The 24,168-nt window shown below is 38.1% G+C and overlaps 1 protein-coding gene across 1 annotated transcript in view; it reads right to left on the reverse strand.

The window, feature by feature from the left end:
- Positions 1–11,928: 11,928 nt before the first annotated feature.
- Positions 11,929–24,168, reverse strand: part of LOC119423976 (double C2-like domain-containing protein alpha) — a 25,636-nt gene continuing 13,396 nt past the window's right edge. The window contains exons 7-10 of the mRNA XM_037691411.1: positions 19,564–19,763; positions 14,958–15,039; positions 14,677–14,773; positions 11,929–12,098 (exon numbers count right to left, since the gene is read on the reverse strand). Coding sequence (XP_037547339.1) covers positions 11,962–12,098; positions 14,677–14,773; positions 14,958–15,039; positions 19,564–19,763 — 516 coding nt within the window. The 3' untranslated portion in view covers positions 11,929–11,961. The remainder of the gene's footprint in view (positions 12,099–14,676; positions 14,774–14,957; positions 15,040–19,563; positions 19,764–24,168) is intronic.

Consider the following 24,168-nt stretch of genomic DNA (forward strand, 5'->3'; position numbering starts at 1 on the left):
TGTGTCTGTTGAAGCTGCAGTGAAGCAAAGTGTCTGCTGCTGGCATCAAACAGTAAAGCAGGAAGAGCAAAATGCTGAAGGGAGTGGCTCGGAGCCAAAAGACAAACACGCTGATGGCCCGTAATGAGAACCGCAGTCTCAGATGACTTCGGCTAAACCCAAACAAAATAGCCCTCACAATTGTCTCTGAGGTTTTTAAATCCCCGACCAGGCTTTTACAGGTGGGAGCCGAGTCTTTTCTCTCATGGCCTGAAAATGTTACAACGGTTGCAGTGCCTTCAGTGTAGAATTTAGAAAAACATTAAAAACGTGTATATAAAAAAATGAAAATCATCAATTCTGCAGCCTTGCTATAATCACGAGCTAGCAGGAAAAAAATCACACTGCTAGCATAACGGGTTAATTAGCACAAAATATTAACTATTAAATGAAACTAGATGTTTAGATTTCAGTCTGAGAGAGACAGACCCTCATTATAAAGGAATTTACCCCTTTGGATGTTTTATGCTTTACTGCTGCCATAAATCAGTCATGGTCACTATAATGTGGCCTTCCTTAGGAAAAAAGTAATGAATAAATACTAGAAAGTTCCTGGAGAAAATTTGACGGGGACTGACAGGCTGCTGCTAATTTAAAAGTTTGATTTGACAGTATTATGTGTTGGGATTTGCTCTCAGCTACTAACATACCAGATTTCAGCTGAATCGCTCTAAAAATGGATGAATTATCATGTTTTTTTCTCTTTTAGCTAAGGTGGCTGTTGTGTTCTGCTGATGAAACTGAATTGTGTTATTGCATAGAAAGGGCACCAGAGGGCGCTATAAGACTGTATGTTTGAAATGTGCTGGACAGAGTGACGGAAGGAGAAAGAACAAAAGTGAAAGTAAACAAGAAAACGGAAGCTGATCCAAGTGTCTGCCTATTTTGTCTTTAAATCAATCTTACAACCCACAACAGTGGCCATCTTGGATATTGGATTTGTATTAGGAATGTATATCCAGATAGCAAACTCCGGACCCCGGACCAGATCCATTGCGGATCTAGTGTAGGCCTCGCAACGGATCCTCAAAATGGACCCGGATCGGATTCCACTTGCACAACGGAACGGATCCGGAATGGATCCAGATCAGATCTGGCTCGTACCCTATCCGGATACACTCATTAAGTGCCGCATCCACCTTGGATCCGTTCATAAACAAATCATCCGACCCGGATCCATTTTGGATCAGTTTGTTGAACACATTATCTGGCCCGGATCTGTTTTGGATTCGTCCGTAGAGCACATCATCTGACCCGGATCCGTTTTGGATCCATTCGTAGAATACATCATCCGGCCCGGATCCGTTTGTAGAACACATCATCCGGCCCGGATCCATTTTTGACCCATTTATGATACTCATACTGGAGGTGGCCTCATTTGGTTCAGAACCTTTATTTACCATGATTTAATTAACAAATGTAGGTACAGATAAAAACTTGGCTTACCAGCTACACAAGACTCCATAAAAATCCCACCAGTTTAACCTTAAACACATGAAACAACTCGCTCTCAGGTACAACCATATTAGATTTCAGCTCAATATCCTTCCTACAACCAGTATGGTGTTAGGAAGAGTTTGTTTGATGACTTTCTGATTTTATTTCATGGAGCTGTACATTCCAGGTGATGTGACCTCAGAACGGCTGTTTAGAGTGTGAGAAGTGTTCCGTCATGGGGAAATTGGTGTCTTTGTTTGCAAATTACCTCGCCATGGTAAAACGAAACGCCAATAAAAGTAATAGCACACATCACGGGGCCGAGCCGATTGTTTTGATATAAGATTTGTGGGGGTACACGTTGCAGTTCGGGCTGCATTAAAGTTAACGTCAGAGTTAAGATATAAATAAAGTTAAGAAACCTGTTTTCCAAGGTGAATATGTGTCTGCATATTCTGTGCAGTCTCCAAAAAATAAAACTTTTTGTCGTCAAAGTGAGATAAAGTTTCTAAAAGTAAAATACGTAAAATAAAACAAATTTGTATATATTTACCCCCTTTAAAGTGTCAGTCCTACTTCAACTCAGAGAAAATATTAAATAAAAGGACAAGACCAGGATGGGTATAAAAGGATTTCCAAGGTCCTAAACGTCTGCAGGAGTTTTGTTAAATCCATCAGCAAGAAATATGGGACACGTGTAAATCTACCGAGTGAGAGAGGACACCAAGACACCCCTGACCTTTACAAGGCTTCCAGGCCGGATGCCCAGCAGCACGTGACCATGGAGTCTTTAAAGGCTGTCCAGTCAAGGGAGTTTTCTTCAGCAGTGGCTTTCCCTTTGCCAATCTCCATAAAGCTCAGACTGATGAAGAACCAGGGCAGCTCCTCCATCAGAGTGGTCACAGCTGGTCTTTCTCACTTTATTCAGTTTGTAATTACAGCAGTGGAATAGATTGTCCTTAAAAAACAAAAGTGTGGACGTTATGATCAGCATGTTTTGTTGTCTTCAGCTCGGTGTGTGAGTAAGTCTGTGAATTAGTGTCGTATATTTTTAAATTGTGCTCGCCATGGACAAACACTGACACAAAAACGCCACTTCCTGACAGCAGCAGAGCCCCTCATCCCATCATTTTGACAGCTAAAGTCATATTTTGTTTGTGCTCAGCTAATTTAACAGGATGTAGACAGCACAGGGCTGCTCACCAGTATAACCAGATGAGGCCCGTCCAGATGCGGTAAAGTGGGTCAGAGATTATCCAGCCGGGTCACATAAGCTCAGAGGCTCTGATTCGGCCTGGCGTCGTTCAGATGCATCACGATGGTCCTGATGTCGGGAAATATCTGGCCTGTGCCGGGCTGCCGGTGCTGCTCACTTCACTGATGTGGTAGAAGCAGGGCTGGATTATAATGAGTGTGAACAGATGCAGAGATGGATTGTTGTGGATGTGCAAAGCAGAATTACTGTAGCTGTTTTCGGAACTGACGTTAGGCTACATGAAATATTTCATCTGTCAGGAACTCCTCAGGTCTGCTCAGGTTTAACACTGAACTGTTTCAGTATTCACTGCTAAACCAGAAAAGTTTCTCAACATGTCATTAAAAACACACAGATGCTCCTAAACTGATCCATCTATGGGTGCCGTTTGTAAAGTTACACAGTCACAAATTAACAGCAATATTTTGGTTTATTTAGCCTTTCATAAGAAAAAAAAACTTTTTTTTTCAAAGTCATATTTTCACTATGCTATTCTTACATTTATAAAAGTCATTGTTCCAAAATAAATATTTAATTTACATGCTAAATATTTAGTTTACAAACTAAAAGTTTATGCCCAAGCTAAATGTTTTAATTAGCAAATTAAATATTTATTTTGGAAATGAAATGTTTAGTTTGGAAAATAAATATTTAGTTCAGAGCTAAATGTTTAGTTAGCTAATTAAATATTTAGTTTAGAAATTAAATGTTTAGCGTAAAAATTAAATGGTTAGTTTGGAAAATAAATATTTAGCTTTGAAATTAAATATTTAATTTACACCTAAATATTTAGTTCACTAACTAAATTCTAGTTAGTGAACTAAACTAAACTAGTTCACTAACTAATTTAACTTGTATTAACTAATATTTTACTTGCAAGTTAAATATTTAGTTTGTAAACTAAATATTTAGCTTGTAAACTAAATATTTAGTTTGGAACTATGAAATTTAAAACTTTATGAATAACAGTAAAAATATGACTTTGAGAAAAAAAAACACTTTTTTTTCTTATGAAAGGCTAAATAAACCAAAATATTGCTGTTAATTTGTGACTGTGTAACTTTACAAACCCCATAACCATCGTAATCAGTGTCAGTACTGTAATTTAATTATTCCTGTTGGTTTAATTGAGCTGAAATAAGAATTGAGATGAAAAGTTTCTTCAGGCTTGAAAAAGAATTCATGCAACACAATAAAAGTGAACAATTTGTCGCCAAGTTCTGCTTCTATAAGTATAAAAGGAGAGAGAAAAACTTAAAGGTCTTCATTTTGGTCATACAGTTACATCCATGTCTAAACCCACATACACGTGTCTGACCTAAATCTGAGCAACAGAGGGCAGCACAGCTGTTTGGAAGCACCACGGCTGTTCCAGATGTACAGGACACACTGAGGACACTGAGGATGACACAAAACACACCGATGATGTGTGGATGTCGTGATCACCGTATCTAAAGTGCATGACCAAGATCTCATGCAGGAGGCACACGATCTTTGTTAGAATTGCTCAGATGTGACACTAACAAACAATAATTGCTATTATTTACATTTAAAATGCAGCACTTGTGTGGAACAGTGCTTGGTTTGTGAGACGAGAGTGAAGTCACGTGCACCAAAACACAACTTACCATGTCTTTCAGGAGAAACATGAAACAAAAATAAACTAGATCTGTGTGAATCAGCCCAAGTTTTATTTAATCAGATTTATAATACTGTATTTGTTCAACTGCAATTGGAGCTTCAGGCTCTTCATGGAGTTCTTCATAAGACACACTCACTCCAGCTGCTTTCATTTTAAACTCCTCATCATTAAGAGTTTATTCACAGCTCTCACATTTATGTTCCTTCCCCCTCATGATCGCCACTGCCAAAAGGCAAAGGTGTTTATGTGTGCGTCTGTCTGTGAGCAAAGTATTTCATGACATGTGGACACATTTAAAAGTAATCATATGATGTAAATCTATATCTGATTACCTTTAAAACACAAAAATGCCTTTAACTCAATGAACGTTACAGATACTGACCTGCATTTTGGTGTGGTAGTAGTTGAGCGTCGTCCTCAACATGTACTCTGAGTGTAACACGTGATCACATAATGTTATATAGTTTTTAATGTTAGATCTAACAGTTATAATTCAATTTCTTGCTGTAAATGGATCCTTATCTAAAATTCTGGCAACAAAAGTGACAGGCTTTCTGTTGCTTTTTGTTGATTGTGTTTATTTGATTTGGTAATTCTTCTTTCATCTGTGTGTTTTTTTGTGTTGTATTTTGTATAAGTCCCAAGATGCACCTGTAATAAATCTCTCCTTGTATTTCCTCGAGGGACAGCCCCCGTTAAAGACAGAAACTCAGTCAGGAACAAACACTGACTGAGATGTAACAGTAGGAGCCGTCTCTTATTTCGCACAAACTTCTTATCCGGCTCAGACTGCAGAGGAAGATGCACAACAGTCACAAACTGCACCGCCGGAACCAGACGGGCATGTTTTGATGATTCACTCCATCAGATAAATGTGAGACGGCCTCGTCATCTTCATCATGACTCTGCTGCTGAGTCAACGGTGAGCCTCACGGTAAGATGCATAAACTCCGAGACACAACGAGACCACAGTTAGTTTATAAAGACATAAAGAGGCACCGACGCTGACCTCTGACCTTTCCTGCCAGAAGGAATGAGAGGAAAGTTTAACTGAGCTAAGTTTGTGAAAAAGTCAAATGTACCATATTTTTTTATTATAAGGCTATGGGGTGCCATTTGTAACGTGACACTGTCAAAAATTATCAGCAATATTTTGGTTTATTTAGTTTTTAATAAGAAAAAATATAGTTTTTTTCCCCCAAAGTCATATTTTCACCATGTTATTCATACATTTATGAATGTCATAGTTCCAAAATAAATATTTAATTCATAAGCTAAATATTAAGCTAAATATTAAGCTAAATATTGAGGGGGAGTGGTGGCGCAGAGGTTAGAGAGGTGGGCTTCTGATCCGAAGATCGCTGGTTCACGCCCCGGCCCCGACAACATCAAAATTGTGGGTGGGGTAGGTGAAACACCCACACTTGCCCCCACCCTCATTCGCCCCACCCTGGGCCCATGAGCAAGGCCCTTAACCCCCACCATGTGCTCCCTAAACAGGTCTCTCTTGAAAATGAGTTCTCGTGGCTCAATGAGACTAACCTGTATAAATAAAGGCTGAATGAAAAAAAAAAAAATCAATTTACAAGCTAATTTATAAGCTAAACATTTAATTTCCAAAATAAATATTTAATTTGTTTACTAAATATTTAACTCTTTTAACTCTTAACTTGCAAGCTAAATATTTAGCTTGCAAGTTAAAAATTTAGTTAGCAAGTTAAATATTTAGTTTAGGAATTAAATGTTTAGCTTAGAAATTACAGATTTCATTTACACCAAAATATTTTAGTTTACTAACTAAATATTTAGTTAGTAAATTAAATATCTAGTTTGGAACTATGACATTTATAAATGTATGAATAACGTAGTGAAAATATGACTTTGAAAAAATAAATATTTTCTTATGAAAGGCTAAATAAACTAAAATATTGCTGTTAATTATTGACTGTGTAACTTTACAAATGGTACCCCATATAAGGCGCATTAAGCGAAACAAGTTCATTTTGACAGGTTTTTGAGCACTGTGTACTAGAGCTGTCATTTCTAACCTGAACCCGGAGCCCGGTTCCGCCCAACCCAGATTAGGGTCGATCCGGGCCATAATAATGTGCTTTATGTGTGGGCCGGGTCGGTGTCGGGCTTTTGATTGTGTCAGCGGACGTGTGCAGCTGACGATCCAAATATATGGCAACATGGCTTGCCATACTTTCACCAGCTGCACGCAGCCATTTCACCATGTGCTGACTAGTCTTGAAAGAGGTAAAAAGTTCAGTTAATCTTCAGATGGACTACTGCCAGCGATCCATCAAAGCCCGTTTATTCAGCCACTGCACTCAGCGGACGCGCACGGCCGATGACCCAACAGGTGAGATCACAAAATATCCAACATGTCCCAACATGTCAGAGCATGGTCCATGTCTGAATCATGCAGAATGCAGGCAGAAGCAGGTATTTAATGCGCTTTGACGGCCATGAAAGGACAAACACCCCCTCAGCTCTGACCTTCTGCTCCCTTTACTCATCTGCCACGTCCCCTGATCGTTAATAAGCAGTCAAAGCTTTATTCAAAATGTCAGGGGTTTATTCAGGTTCTGACCTGTAATTACTGTTAATTTGTTGGGTTGGGTGGGGTACAGAAATGATGGCTATGGGCTGGGGCCAGGTCGGGTTGGATATTTTGGGCCTGAATGCAACTCTACCGTGTACCACATAAAATTGGTTTGAGGTCGGTAAGCACAACCACAATTAATACATAAGGTTTATTCCGGATTATAAGGCTCACTGTCAATTTTTGAGAAAATTAAAGGATTTTAAGTGTGTCTTATAGTCCGAAAAATACGGTGGTAGGACTTGAACTCATTAAGATTTCAACTGGATCCAACATCAAACTGAGCAGAACTGTGAGAAAATATGCAAGTTTTAAAATTCAGAACAAAGAAATATCCTAAAACACTGTGTGTGTGTGTGTGTGTGTGGCAATAATGAGAATATTTTTTATGACTCCATATGGAATTGTGCACAAAACAGGTAAACAGGTTAAAGGAATCGTTCAAGTCTTTTCATCTTTTACATTTTATACACAGCTCTTTAAACGTCCTCAGTTTAGGGATACAATAATTTTGACCACAAGGAGGCGCTATGATAATACTATTTTATAAACTTTACATCTTCCATTTTGCTTTACACAGTTATTGTGGCAAAAATACAATAACATATTCTTAGCTTGTTAAAGGTAGCTGCTGCTGCTTTATATTCTTGCAAATAACTAAAATGTTTGGAAAATAAGGGTAAAAAGTGTGTTTTTCAACCTTTTTGTCATGTTCACACCAACAGTGCTGTATGGACATTTAACACCTGTACTGATGCTCGTAATCCTGTAAAATGGATTTCTGAAGATCTCCTAGAGGCTTTATTTATTTATTTGTTTATTTATTTTCAGCGGTTTATCTCACTCATCCTCTGTCCTGTCTACGTACACGATACTTTGTGTTGTGTGTGAAAAAAACAAGTGGTTAAGTCACATTTATTTTATATACAACAGGGGGTGGAATCCAGCTGACTTGACACACCTGGCTGCTCTTGAGTTGGTAAAAACAACAACAACAACAACAACAACAACAACGTCATGTGTCAAGTTGTGATATCGCTGGCATTTTAATTAATTCCACCAAAGAAATGGAAACAACTTGTCTTTGTGACAGGTTGCTGGTAACGAAGAGACCCAGTCCATTTAGAGCGGGTCTTTGCTGAATTTTTGTATTTTTTGTAATTAGGGGCCTTTTCTGTTTAGGTCAGAGTTGAATGTATAGCTGGTTTATTTTTGAAGTGATGCTTTGTCAAATAGTTTTCAATAGTTGTTTGTAAAATGGCCATTTACTGTAAAAACAGAGAAAAGGAGTAAATATCAGCTGAAAACAGCTGATGAGTCAAACGAGGCTGCAGACCAGGACACCAGGCGGCAGTGTAAGCTTTATTATAGCCACTGGGCTGTGCATAAATATCAGATTGACAGAGGCCACTTTGGAAACAGGGAGCAGTTATATTATAAATGTAAGAGCATACACAATACCTATAAATATAAACGTTTTATGAAAACCAACACTTTTCAAAGGACAAATATCCAGTCGATGCAAACACTGCAAATATACATTTAGATATGAACACCACTGGTAGTGTCAGCGTGCCCCGTTCACCACAGATAAAACCTGCAGCCGCGCCAGAATAATCCAGAATAATCCAGAATAAACCAGAGGTCGCAGCGGACACAAATTTACCAGACAACACTGTTTCATTTACATGATGCATCAGACTACAACCATGCACACCTCGTCACAAAACACTGCTGCTGTTTTCTGTTTCTTACATCACCAATATTTGCTTAAAAAGTAGAAATTGTGAAGCAAATTAGGTCGACATGTCATCACACACAGGTATAAGAACAGATATACGTTAAACTACTGTAAAAAAACATTAACATTGTTCAAAGGTACTCATTGCAAACCATCAAATCAAACATAATGTAAATAAAATGTATTTTCTGCGTAAATGCACTGAGTCCTGAACGATGCTGCTGAAATGTACTGGAACAGTTAAGAGTGAGTTGAAAAATATTTGAACTTTCAATGTTCGTTAATTTGTTTGAAGAAGGAGATGAAGTGACACAAGGAGCAGGACAAACAGAAACAGAAGAAAGAAAAAAAGCACAAGGAGACAAAAAAAAACTATGGACAGTTAAAAAACATGGCACAGGGAGACATAAAATGACAAAACAGATGCACAAGGAAATATAATGATGTATACACAGGGGTACACAAAAAGCTAAAAGGACACAAAAAGGTACATGACAAAACAAAAAGGATGCACAAGGGAAACAAAAAAGCCAAAAAGAAGCACACGGGGACCTGAAAAGACCAAAAAAAACACACAAAGAGACGTGAAAAACAGGAGCACCACATCACATGCAACAAACTGTTATACAGCAATGGACCAGACAAACATTATTACTGTGTGAATGTTTATGAAGCATTCACACTATTGTGATCCATTTTTCTTATGTACAGTTTTCAGCATCGTTCTTGTTCTGCAATTTTTGTGCTATTTCAACAAATCATAAATCAAAACGTTCAGCTCAGTCAGAAGAAGGGTGCTATGACTTTTGGTGTTGGTGCAACTAGCTTTTTGAAATATTTAGCCTTTTTTGCCACTTTTGTTCTCATAGAAAATGAATTGAGCTCATTTTACATCCTTCAAATCTTTAGATTTGTTTATAAACTTTTACTGCTCCTTTCACATTTTGTTCTGCTTCAGCTTCTTTCAGCTTCCTTGTGCAAATTTAAACTTTTTTTTTCAGCTAATTTCAGCTACTTTCAGCTGTTTTTTGGCTGTTTTGTGCTCCTTTCAGATTTTGTCTACAACATTTTTGTGCTTCTTTTAACTTCTTTCTGCTAATTTCAGCTTATTTTGCTCCTTTCAGCTTTTTCTGCTATTTCAGCTAATATTTAGCTGTTAGCTTTTCCAGCTAATTCCACATGTTTTGCACTTATTTCAATTTTTATCAGCCCAATTCAGCAAAAATGTGCTCTCACTTCCTTCTGGTAATTTTAGCTTCTTTCTGAGTTTTTAGCTTCTTTTCAGCTGTTTTTTTTTTTTTTCCTTCATTTCAGCTTTTTTCCAGATAAATTCCACTTTTTTGTGCTTATTTCTGCTTCTTTCAGCCTAATTGTGCAAACATATACTCTCTCTTGGATGAGGGGCGAAACGTTTCTTTTTAACAAAAAAACGAAGTCCAGATGACATGATTCAACCTTTTTTGTTGTTATATACCTGGATGACTGAGAAAACAAACTTTGAATATACTCTCTCTGCTTCATTCCGCTAATTTAAGGTTGTTCTACCTTTTCAGCATAACTTTTTAGCCTTTTTGACCTAATTTCAGCTGTTTTCAGAAAAATTCTAGTTTTTCATGGTAATTTTTGCTACTTTCTGCCAAATTAACTTCTTTCTGCTAAATTCATCATTATGCACCTTTCAGCTTTTATTTGCTAGAGTTTAGATTTTTATGCAATTTTAGCTACTATTTAGCTGTTTTTATGCACATTTTAGCTTTTTCAACAATTACATATTTTTTTAGCTCATTTCAGCTCTTTCCATTACCTTTTGATAGTTTAAGCTTCTGCCTTTTCAGCTACTTTTCACTAATTTCATAGCTAATTTCATTATTTCTGTGCTCATTTCTGCTTATTTAAACCTAATTCAGCAAATGTTTGTTGTTTCTGCTTTCTTCAGCTCATTTAGACTTGTTCTTTCTTTTAAGCTAGAATTCAGTATGTTTTTTTTTAGCTATTTCAGCTGTTTTTCAGCAAGTTCTTCTGCAATAAGCATTCATACTGCATTTATGCAGGAAATGCAATTTCTCTGGTTATTAATTATTATTTTATTGTTTGCCTTTATTTAAGCAAAGACCTTATTACCTTGACCCCTTGTTACCTTGACCTTTAATTTGTGGTGATGAAAATTGTACACAACACTCCTTCTATTGATGATGCATGTATGTGAAGTTTCCTTAAATTATCTTGAGTGAATCAGATGTTATCATTATGGCAGGACAAGAGGAAGTCATAAAAAGGACAAACAAGGAGACGTCCAAAGATTTGAAGGACAAACACAGTGGCATGAAGGACAAAAGGTCAGGGTCCAAATAGGACATGTTTGCCTTTTTAACTTTAAAGAGCAATAAAGAGGAAATGTTCATTTATTTTCTTTAAAAAATGATGGAAAAATAAAAAAGAGTCATGGCAGGAATGTTAGGTTGTTACTGAGTGAACAAATACACGTATTTGGCAGCTGGGCATAAAATTTGCCTTTAAATTATTAATTTAGGTCCAGATAAACCATCAGTATGAGAAAAAACTGCAGAGTTTGTGTTTTTTACTTCCATCTTATGTTTTTCGGGTGGTCTTCACAACTTTACAATGAGTACCTTTAATAGACACAGTGGGGAACAAGCAGCTCATCTCTTTGCAGAGAACGACTCCATCGACACTGAACATGCAAACAGCGCACGCCGACACGACAGCCAATTATCTGTCGAGGCTGCGGGCGGTCCAACAACAGCCAGATCAATAGATGCAAAACATCCAGCGGGATTAAAACTGCCCCCCAATCTCTGGAAGCATCTGGGAAAACCATTATTGCGAGGGCGTGTGCGCCGTGTGACAGATGGTCATTACCCGTGGAGTTTTAATGTCAGGAGGTAATGAAAAGAAAGACAGACTTTAATAAAAGAGAGCCGAGCTGACAGGAAGGACGACAGGGGAGTCAAACTGCAGAATAATGAACCCCCTCCCCTCTTTGTTTTTCTTCACGAATGAAGTCTGTAACGCAGGGGAGCATTTGGTTTGACATTAAATCCATGTTAATGTCCGCGAATATTAATATAAGCTCAGCTTTCTGCTGGGATCAGGACCCTGGAGATGACAGGTCTATGGATCAGGCCACCCCTTCAGTAACACAGAACGAGTGGAACATGAGTCAGGCGTGCAGAAAATCTCGAGAGCATGCGATGAAGCACCTCCCGTGTGGAGGAGGTTCAGTCCTGCAGGGTGGATCCGGGCAGCTCGTTGGTCAGGGTGTGCCAGCGCTCCACCTTCTTGCCCTTGTTCTTCAGACAGTCTATCCAGTGCTGCAGGGTCTCTCCCTGTGAGTGGCACCCCAAGGAGACTCCCCCTGTCCAGAGCGGAGACAATTCATACATTTTGGGTTTGATTTGTTCGAGAAAGTTTTCAGATTGCTCCATAATATTTTGGTGCAGGATTGATTAGGGGTTTTAAGAACAGCAGGGTTTTGTTAGATGGTTTTATTTACAGAAACAGTTCACGAGCAGGAAGTAGCTGGGTTTATTATTTATTTTGCTCATGTTTTTTTTTTTTCACAAACATAGGTATATAATTATCACCCACCTTCCAGGCCTGTTCTGTTTGTGCACATATTTGTTTGTCTGCACAGTAAATTATCTCCTGAGCTCAAAGGGTTTTAGTGTAACTTTCAGAACATAATCATTGGATGCGCATCATCATCATCATCATCATCATTCAGTCTAATTCAAGATGGCCACCACAGAAAACTGACGTAAGCAAACTCAAAAATGGTCTAACTCTGTCAGTTTGACAGATATTGAGCTAAATTTAAATGTGGTAGTCGCTGAGAGTTATCCTCAACAGAAACTTTAAGCGCTAACAGATCACGTGAGATCTCACAAATCTCAAGATGGTGCATCAAGTGGTTTATAAAGTTTGACCAAGAAGACGGTGGGCGATATGCATTCCTCTAAGGCAGGGGTCCAAACGTTTTCATATGTGGGCCAAAACTATCAAGATGAAAAGATTCATGGGCCACAAAAATGTGAATTTAACTCTCAGCGTGAACAACATTTTGGAGAAAGGACAAAGTTTACTAATTATGGTGGAGAAAGTTTTAACATTTTGTACATCCAAAACATTAAAACCTCATAAACACTAAGCTTATATTTTTATATTTTATTAAAAAGGATTTAATTTATTTGATTTTTAGGTCTATCTTTGTTGTTTTCTTGTGTTTTGAAAGTTCATTTTAGTCTGTTCTCAGCAACAAAAGTATAATTTGAGTAAGTGTCCTTTTAAAAGGAGGTCGATCAGCCTTTTGGGTCATGGACGACTCAAAAGGCTGAACGAAGTGTTGAAAAATTGTCCAGCTGTCAGTTGCTACAACAGAATCATAGAAGGTTTGATAAAGTTGATCAACTCGTATGCAGATGATACCTCATTATATTCATTTAAAAATGCCTTGATTATTTGATCAACTGCAATATGTAGCCAAGTTTTATGAATCATTATCCAAAAGTCTCCTTTCTGGTAGAAATCAGTAAAGGTTTTTGGTGCTTTGTACCAGTAAGTGAAAATAAAAAGATTATAGCCAAAGGTTTGTATTTTGTTTAATGTTACTCATTTTGAGAAGATTGTTTTTCATCAGTTTAACCTAAACATTATATAAAAACAGATTATCAACAAGAAGAAAGTCTATCAACCTCTTAAACCTGCTGGCTAAAATGATACCATTCTTAAACTGCAGTTGTGGGCCGCACAAAATCACTGCAAGGGCCGTAAATGGCCCTGGAGCCACACTTTGGACACCCATGTTTGTTTCTAAAAAAAAAATAGGTCTGGGGCCCAAATAACAAAGTAGGCTATGTTATTAAAATTCAAACGTTCTCTTTTTATTATTCGAATGAATGCAGACCACGTGTGTTCTGGAACATTTAGTTCACAAAGTGTTGCCACTGGGTTTAATGTTTTACTCAATTCAGACACTTTCACATTCACAGAAGTGCTAAAATGTGTGAATGTCATTTAAATGACAGATAGTTTTTTTTGTTTTTTGTAATATGGTCATAATAACGTTGATTTACACCTGCTTTAATATGATCCCCATGACTTCAAAAAGCTGACAGAGGTCAAGCTGAATGAGCTTAAGAGGAAAATGTGAAAATTGCAAATTAAAAATTAAAAATTAACAAGTCAGGTTGGCCTTGATACCTTTCCTGACAGAGTGCACACATTTTTCATCCTCATCCACAGGCTTTCACTTTTACTATCATATCATATTAATAAATTTCTACTCTAATAAGCTGCTAATGGAAACGTTCTGCCTCAATATGAAAAATGCTTATTTTGACCCAGTGTTACAGTTTATTCCTGTCTTATGACAATACTGACGCTTGTGCAAAAGTAAAACAATGTATTTTTGTCCTGTTTTGACACGTTTCAGAACATAGCTGGCATGGTGCCACTAAACATAAGATTTCTTGTCAATGTCCTCTTCAGAACAACAAAACCATGTATTGCTGTTATGTAAAATATGGAAATTTGTCAAATAAAAACGCCAAAACTCAGAGGCAGATGAAACTTATTTATAAAACGTGACAAAAATACATTTTAATATCACCTACTCCTACTCAAACAGCCTTTTTGATGGCTTTTAGCCACAAACTAAACCCTGTGCTGCACTTCAGCAACATCCTAAAATATCTTTGGCAGCATCTGCGAAGATCCACAGGCCGCGCAGCTAATCCAGCAAATATACCCTTTTTATCACAAGCCAAAGGGTGATAATGTTTTGCTTGTCTGTGCACAAGATTGTGCATAACAACATTTTCAAGGCTTTACCAGAATGACTACAACTCCATCTTTTCCCAACATAAGATGATTGTAGTCTAACTGCAGTGGGCGACATGCACTCCTAATAGGCCTTTAATTTGTTGTGAACTCACCTATGAAGTCATTAGACTTTCCAAGATCGTAGTCCCACACGGTGACCTCTAACGTCTTGTTGGCCAACTCTGAGAAGGAGATTTCATAGAAGAACTCCTGGGTGAGAGTAAAGACGTCAGAAGATCACTTAACGTTCCACTAATGGTGGTAAACAACAGGTAAACTGTCATTCTCTTACAAAAAGAACGTATCCGGGGGGGTGCCTTCATGAATTATAAAATGCTGTCTTGTTCGAAATGTGCTTTTCGTGCACACAGACGTGCAGAGATGTGAACGTTACCTCATTAAACTCTGGGTTGAGAGTCTTTTTTATGACTGCCGTTTTGTGCTTGGATTTCTTCTGAACATCTGGCTTTAGGTACCTAGAACAGAAGAACGTATCATCGTGTAAGAGACTGGTTGGAACGAAAAGTAAAGGGTAGCAGCAAATGCCAGGATTAAAGGTCAGAGCGTGGCCATACATCAGCAGAATAATTATGTTGGGTTACATAACAGATTTACTGGTTCTGCCCGTCGTCTCGCTGTCATTTTATTGCTAACGACCTCTTCAGAGACGAACAAGCTTCAGAAAAAGTTAAAATTTTGGGAGATAAAATTGTTCATGTTACATGTCATGTAATATAGTTGGCTATGTTGTTAGCAGGAGCTACTTCTCTTAGCTTTTCTTACGTTAGCTTAGCTTAGCTTAGTCTAGAACAGGGGTCTGCAACCTGTGGCTCTTTAGTCCCTCATCTGTGGCTAAATGAAGCTTTGACTAAATCTTACAGGAAACAATTGTTCTGGTTTTTAAACCCACAACAAAAAAGGCTCATTGTGGCGGTTATTTTTTGTCAATTTTTTGAACGACACTATGTTTTGCTTTATTACTTCAAAGTGGGATATTTAATTCCTCCTTACATCAAAGGCCACATGGGCCTGCAGAGTTCAGTGTTTTTATTTTCATCTAAAGGTACAAACTAGAAGTTTTTCCTAATTTATGTCATAGTTGTTTTTTGTCCCAAAATGTAAAAAAAATTGAATAAATATTGAATTTCATTATTGATTCTTGGTTTTAAAATGTCACCCCCGCTGGTCCAAAAAGCCCCCTCCAACTAACTCAAAGTGGCCCGTGGGCCACCAGTTGATCATCACAGTTGTAGCAGTTTCTCTTTTTAATTTAATGAGTAGGACAGAAATGGCTCTTTGACCAAAAAGGCTGCAGACCCCTGGTCTAGAAACAACTTTTGTTGTATGTCCAAAGGTTTATGAAACACGATTCACTATTTATCACTGTTAATTCTCATGTTTAAAGTTTGAACAAGCAGCAATTACTGTGCTCGTGTCTGTCTGTTAGCAAAATATTTCATGAGACTCTGGATGGGTTTACATCGCTTTATAATGTAGCCGTTTTTGTTTCGTTTTTATTTCCTTTCTTCTATTTCCTTTTTTGTTTTATATTCTTTTCATATGATCGTCTGCACCTCATCTGTTCTTTGTTTAAATCAGGTCTCTCTTGTAAATGAGTCCTCGAGGCTCAATGAGACTAACCTGTATAAATAAAAGTTAAATGAATGGGTTTTAATGAAACTTTTAGTGGCTGTACATCTACAAGTGATTGCCTTTTGATAATCCATTTCAAAGTGGTTGCCATAGCTTCATATTAGCGTATACAAATACAGCTTCAACTTAGTCAGTTTTACGCATATTGAGCTAAAACCTGATGTGGTAGTAACTGAGAGTCATCCTCAACATATGACTCCTCAAGAATTATAAGGAATTGCACGTGACGTGAGTTTCAGTTTAACCAAAACAACTATAGTTTGGTAATTTTTCTGCAGAAGTGGTTTTTAGTCTAAATCTCTTCATGAAAGGTGGTGGGGATTTTCATTCTTCAAAGCCTTTTATGAAAATTAGATTTCCTAACCAGACATAAACACATCTTTTAAAATAATCCCAGCTGTTTCCTTTCACTAAAAAAGCTCTCCATCAATGATAGTAATGAGCTTCTCCATCATGCCGATGTGAAACTAACCCTGGTGAGGAGCACTGATGAACAAAACAGTACAGATCGAAAAGGCTCGGTTTCTCAGGCAGCCATTAAAGTTGTGGGATATTTTTAAGCCAGCTGGAAGGAGCGTGGCAAAAATCACTATTCACATTTGTTTTCCACCCACCACCCACAGCTCTGAATGCGTATGTTCCCACACGCTCTCAGACACAACAAAGCATCTGTGAAGAAGCTCCTGCCAAAGGCCAAAGATGTGCGCAAGCATCCAAAACGAAACAAGAGGCATGATGTGCGGCGATGAACGTGCGTGAGATGGATGTGTAGGTTTGGTTGATGCAAAGACGACAGAACATCAGTTCTTACATATTTGTACAGCCCTAACTCCAAAACAGTTGGAACGTTGCATAAAAGAGAAGTCGATGATTTGCTAATCTCTTAATCCCATATATTATAAACAATGTACCATAGCATATAAAACATTTAAACCAAAAATGTGCAATTTTGAGAGGAAAGAAAGGTAATTCTGATTTCTGTGGCTGCAACACGTCTCAGAACAGATGGGAGAGGACAACAAAAAGCTCTAAATGCATAATGAATAACAGCCGGAGGAGCATTTTACAACTAAATAGGTTAAACAGCAACAGGCCCGTAAGAGAACTGGTTCTAAAAAAACATTTTAGAGAGGCTAACTGTTGATCAGGGGTTCACCAGTCTGCAAAAAGCTGCCTCTATAAATAGTGGAACATTTTCAGAATAATGTTCTTCAGCAGAAAATTGGGAGGACTTTGAACATCCCATCACATACAGTTCATGAAGTTTAAATAGTTCAATTTAGAGAAATTTTTGAGCTCAAAGGACAATGCAGCGTTGGATGCTCGTGTTCTTCAGGCCCTCGAGGACCAGGTCTGATTCTGTTCACAGCTCACTGTGTCTGTCACACATGCTGGTTGAAGCTCTATCGTACAAAAGAAGGCACATGTAAACACCATCTAGAATGCCATTATCTTTTCTGGTCAAAGCTCATTTAAAGCTGAGGCAAAGTAGAAAACTGCTCAGTGGTTTAAACAAGCCTGTGGCAGCAATCAATCCAGTTATCTCTGATGGTATAGGGGTACATTACTGCTTATGCAATAGGCAGCTTACACATCTGAAAAAGCACAATCATGCTGTTGTTAAAACAGAGATGCTGTTTATGGATGGCTCTTCTTTAGCGTACATATTGAAAACGTGCGTATTTTGCTTGTCTGTATTTTTTGATTTAAAGTGCTGCCTCTCAGTGACAACATGAAGACATTCCAGCTCATTCATCAACTTTCTGTCAATTTGCAGTTCAGGGACCTTCCTGCCCTCACTGCAGAGTCACGACACATTCGATGACAAACGCTGAGTTGCTTCTCCATCACCAGTGAGTAATGAAATGCCAAAGGACATTCTGACATGGACATCACCATGATCTGGTTCTCATCCTGCGTCACGTCCAGCGGGCACCTATATTAGATCAGTCTACTTTTTAAGGCTGTCAAACTAATATTATTGTGATTTCCTTAATAAATGAGACACAGTGCATCAAAATGTCTTTAAAGTAGTAATCTGTCACATTCTGAGAGGTGAACTCAATGTATCTGCTGCTTGGTCTACGTAGTTGACATGATCTACGAGGTAGCAAAACTGGTTTGGGGGGGAAGAACTGAATCCTTCCTGTGAATGGCATGAATACCACCCCAGACTGGAAACCACATGCTGTAGGTCCCACATGTGGTCCACAGCTGGAGAGAATACAACTCAATTAGCAACAACTTCATCGATTCCTCAAACCAAGCCCAGTTTGGATACCAGTTCTAGATCCAGTGCTGGTTTACTCTGATGCTCTGCTGCCAGAATGAATTAAAACGAGCCAACATTTCACCTCAGTCAGTCAGAATCAACTCAAACAAGAATTATTTAAATATTTGCTACATTTTTATTTGAATAAACATCACAAGGACCAAAACATTATGACAACTCAGTGATGAATTACTTTCTGGTAAATAATTTGTTTTATTGCATGTTTCATGCCAAAGAGCATCAGCTCGGCATTTAGAGGATATGAAGCAGTTTGTGGACATTTACCAGTAAATGTGATTATAAGTGATTTTTAGGTCCTGACAAGTGACACATGAAGGACCAGATGAGATCAGCTCTGAAAGGTTTGGGGTGCACTCTGCACTGCTGATGAATATTAGGACACAAGACATGCCATAAAATAAATAAATAAATAAATAAATAAATAAATAAATAAATAAAATAGGGCCTGTCGTAATATTTTGCCCGATTGTGTGAATGTTAATAAAGCATTCACATCATTGCTTTCCTGTTTATTTATTTGCTCTATTTTGTTTTTCAATGAAAAATTTTTTTTGCACAAATGTACCCATTCCAAAACCAAAAACGCTCTGCTCGTATCAGGACACGAGTGCTTTGACTTTTGTTTGTTGTAACTTTTACACTTTTCAAAATAGTTCATTTTATTTATGAAAAAAGTTTCCCATGGAAATAAACCGACATCTCTTAAAATGCTTCAAAAACTATTATCTTTGAAACCTGCTTTAGCTTATCGGCTGCATTTTGTCCTTCTATGCTACTTTTGGTTTATATAGCTACTTTAGCTTTTAGTTAGCCTTTTGGATACTTTGAGCTGACATTTTGTTGCTTTTAGCTTGTACTTACTCTTTTGCTACATTAAACCTTATGGCTCCTGTTTATTTCTATTTTTTATTAATTTTTTTTTTTTTAAACTACTCAGTTTCAGCTTCTTATAAAGCTTTTAGCTAAACCTTTCAGTGCTCAGCGTGTCCTGCACGTTCACAGAAGCAGCAGCTTATGTGGTCCTCATAGTCCTCCAGTTTGATGTCACACTCACGTTTTAACGTAAGGGTCAGAGAAGCCGTTGACGTCCATGGCTGCCAGGTGGGCGCAGCGTTTGACGCCCACACACAGTCCACCCCGCGCTCTCTCCTTGGCCTCGCCCTTCAGATCACTGTCGGGGTTTGGAGGGAGGAACTGCAGGCAGAGCAGCAGGCGACCTCTCTCCTCCAAACTCCTCTGCTGCTCAGTCTCCCACTGAAGGACAGAAGCGAAACAAACAGGAAGAAGTAAGATGGGTGCTGCATGTCCTGCAAGATTTCTGGGTAAAAAAAAAGATGTGTTGTTTCTTATAGTGATCTTTATTGACTCTGTAATGTAGCTCCATTCAGGTCCACAGAGCTTTTTATTAACTTCCAGCTGTTTGAACTGAAATGGTTCTGTGACAATAAGCCCACTTGATGCTGCCTGCAGCAACAAATGATATACAGTCAGCAGCTAACTGGTGAAGCTCGGAAAGCTTGTAGAATCCAGATAACCCAGTTTAACCAAAAGGAGTTCCAACTAAACTAAATTAAACTAAACTAAACTGAAAGGGGGTGCTCTAGACCAGAGGTTGACAGATTAAGGACCACTATTGTGCAAGTTTTACTAGAGCTGCGGTTTTTGGCCAGAGTCCCCAACCCGACTCGACGTGCTTGATGGGTGGACTGGGTCGGGCTCGGGCTTTGGATGCGGTTTTAACGCTCAGGTCCGACCGGCCAGTTGAAAAAGGTTTTAAAAAAGTCTTCAGATGGATCACTGGATCATCATCCGCGCGCATCCGCTGACCATTAATAACTATAAAAATTATAAAAATTATAATAACTATAATAATTATAACAACTATAATAACTACATTAATTATAATAACTATAATAATAATTTGCTGACTCTTGTTAATAAACAAGAAATCTTATATCTTCTTTGAAATATATTTTTAAAACTATCATGTCAAACTGATTTGCTTACAAAAGCAGTAAAAGCTTAATAAAAAAAAGTCTTTTTTTCTTCGGGTTCAGACCTCTAATTATAGTTAATTGGTCAGGTTGGGTGTCAGAAAAAATTATACGGGCTCGGGCCAGGCCGGGTCAGATATTTTAGGCCCGAATGCAACTCTAAGTTTTACCTGTTTTCCTGCTCCAACACACCTGATTCAATGGTTGAATTGCCTCTTCATGTTCAGCAGAAGCCTGGTAATCACCCATTCATTCAAATCTGGTGTGTTGGAACAGAGAAACCTGTAAAACATACAGAACACTGGCCCTTGAAGACCAGGATTGGACACCCCTAGATTAAGGGTTTTGATGGTGATACTGATCAGAGGTCAGGGCATCAGATGGCTGAATTAGAAAGTTGTTTTCCTTGATTGTTTCTGGCCCAAAATATACCGGTTTGAAATTCATACACGTGTTGAATTTTGAAGAGGAAAACAAACAACAACAGTGATTTCCTTTGATTTAGCCCTGAGGCTCAACATGGATCATTTCTCATTCCTACCTGGGCTACAGTTTACTGAAGACTCCCCCCGACTGTAATTACAAGCATAAAGGGATTTACATTTTTTGTCTTTTCAACAAATTACATACAAAAGCTCTGGAAGGATCATAGTCGTCCCTTTTCCCCTGATAAATATGTTTTTTTGAAAGTTCTACACAACTCTGGTTATCTTTCTTTGTACAGAGAAAAGGATCCCTGCTGTGACAGGCACCTGTGTTGCTGCTAGCACATTGAGTGTAACAACCACTGAGACCAAAAAGATGGACGAAGTGTCTCCATTTCCTTATGTTAAGCGAAACCAGAACATCTGGTTAACAGAAGCTGCCATGTTGTAATTGTGGAACTGGAGTTTGCAGATTCAGGATGTGCAGCTGAAAGTCAATTAAAAAGTGATTATTTTTCAGGTTTTTTAAAATGTCCTCTTTGTTCATATGAACTTAAACTTGGGCTGGAACCAGCCTACAGTGAGCACTTGTACTGTTTGGACTGTGCGTTGCATTTGCAGCTTTGATTTGAAACACATTGCTTTTTTTTCAGCTTTACCTGACACATTAGGTGTATTTGCACAAAGTATCATTATCGGTATCAGTATCGCCGATACTAGCCTGAATTTTACCCAGTGTCAGTATCGGACCAGAAATCCTGGGGTCGAGAAACATTAATTACTTATTCAAATGTCAATGATGACAACACTGTGCTGCCCATAGATGTGCCTGCACTTTAATCAATTTAGTATTTTCGGGTTTGACCAACACCAATTATAAAGGGGCCGATATAAGAATGTTCTTCTTCTTTCTGCACCCTTTTCCTTTCTTTTGATGAATTTGTTTGGTTTCTTTTAAATGAAAGAATAAATGAATGAATGAATGAATTAATAAATATATAAATAATAGCAAAAATTAACCAAAGTAGTGTTAGAAGTTTAGTCTTGCTGGAGGCCCGGTCTGATCTACTCTGACTCATAATGACGTCACACATAGTCACCCACTGATACACTCTGATAGGCTGTGCCCAAACAGTTCTGGTATTAAAGGTAGCATCTCACTGGGATGTAGCTGGCTGCTGAAAACTACATCTTGGTTGCAGTCTCACTGAATTCTCAACGTTTTCAACCAAGTGACCAATGAGCCAGCTGGTTGCATTTTGCACAGAGATTTTAAAAAACGTTTTATTTTTGTGTGCATGGCTTACAAAACTGTACTGTACATATATGCTATGCAAATGATTTTGTTGCCCACATCATATCTAAGCAGCCACCTCATGAGTGAAACTACAGGAATGCACTTTTGACATAAAGATAGACTGGATCATTTTTATGGTTATTATCATCAGTGTGGCTTTTACACCCAGACGTGCTTCTTGTCAGAGGAGAGCTACCTTACTGGTGTCAAAAGAATGCTTCTGAGATGAGCTTGAGACACATGTGATGACTATGTGATGATCTTGAGAGAAAATTTATCACGTAAATCTTTTGAAAATGTTCACAATTCCAGTGACAAAACTCTCTCTCTCTGTTCACCAGCAACTCGCAGCCCAGTGAGGAACTACCTGAAGCTAAACTGTGTGAACTCAAATAAAAAACACATTTGCTAGCACATCCACCGCATTGATAAAACATCTGCTAATGATCCGATTATAGAGTTTTGGTTCTTTTTAAATACAGATCATTAAGTTATCCAGTAAATAAACAACAAATCTAAACCAGATCACCTTGTCACTTCAGTCTCATTAAAATAAACTAAAAACACCTCCTGTATTTTTCATCATATTTATTGTTGAATATTTTCTCTGCTGATTTTCTGGTTTGTTTTTCTCGCCTCGCAGCCACACCCACTTTATTTCCTCCCTTCTATTCATTTCTCATTTAGTGTTTTTTTCCCACACACCTGCCTAATGAGCCCCTCTCTACTGATCTGTGAAGGTCTGTGTCGTTTTATCACCAGATACCTGATGCTAATGATCCTCGCTCACTGGGAGTTTTAAAGGCTCCAACTCATTGGGGACAGATGGCTGCATGGCTGTTGGCAGTGACGTTGATTCCCACAGAAAAAGAAAAATACGACAAGAAAAGAGGGAAGAGACGGTCCTGCATACGGGGGGTGTTTGTTGAGATAATTAGGAATAAGAGAAGCAGGAGCATAAGAGACAATTGATCGACATATCTACCTCAGGCCTGAAGGTAAGACTTAATGAGAGACGGAGAGATATGAAGGGGAGACAAATGTTTTCTTCATCTTCTGGATTGAAACAAGTTGTAAAAAATTGTGCACGTACAGTGACGCTCGTCTCTTCTATAAATAACAGATGTATTTGTGCTGTAGGCTATAAGGGTGAGTCATGGGCCCGGGAGAGCATTGCATCCCCCCTCCTCACCTCTGTTTCTGCTTCTTTAACATTTTTTAAAATCTCTCTTTGATCACTTGTCATCAAAAGCTTTAGTAAGAGTTCGATGTTATTCACATGAAATCCTGAAGCCGGGAGCAACAAAGTGCATTAAAATAAAACTTGGGCTGGCCATTTTATTATTTCAGATCTTTTTATCACTGGAGTGATTTCACTCCTGGTTTTTACGCTCCCTCAGACATCTCTCATTTTTAGCTTCTCTCCATTGGCTCACTGTCAAATTCAGAATTGAATTCAAAATCTTACTCTAACCTACAAAGTACAAAGCTCTCAACAACCTAGCTCCATCTGATATTATTGATTTTATCGTTCCATATTTTCCTAACAGAGCTCTTCGCTCTCATACTATAGGCTTAATTGCGGTTCTTATATCCAAAAGCAGAATGGAAGATCTTTCAGTTATCAGGCTCCTCTCTTGTAGAACAACTTAAAGTTTCTGTCCGTGAGGCTGACACATTGTCCAGTTTTAAGACTGGGCTCAAGACTTTTCTTTTTGATAAATCCTATAGTTAGGGTTGGCTTGTTATGCTGCTACAGGTCCTTCTAAAAAAATAGCATATTGTGATAAAGGTCATTATTTTCCATAATGTAATAATAAAAATGAAACTTTCATATATTTCAGATTCATTGCACACCCACTGAAATATTTCAGGTCTTTAATTGTTTTAATACTGATGATTATGGCATACAGCTCATGAAAACCCAAAATGCCTGTCCCAAA

Source organism: Nematolebias whitei, chromosome 17 (assembly GCF_014905685.2).
Source record: "Nematolebias whitei isolate Nwh7 chromosome 17, NemWhi1, whole genome shotgun sequence".
Classification (NCBI taxonomy): Eukaryota; Metazoa; Chordata; class Actinopteri; order Cyprinodontiformes; family Rivulidae; genus Nematolebias; species Nematolebias whitei.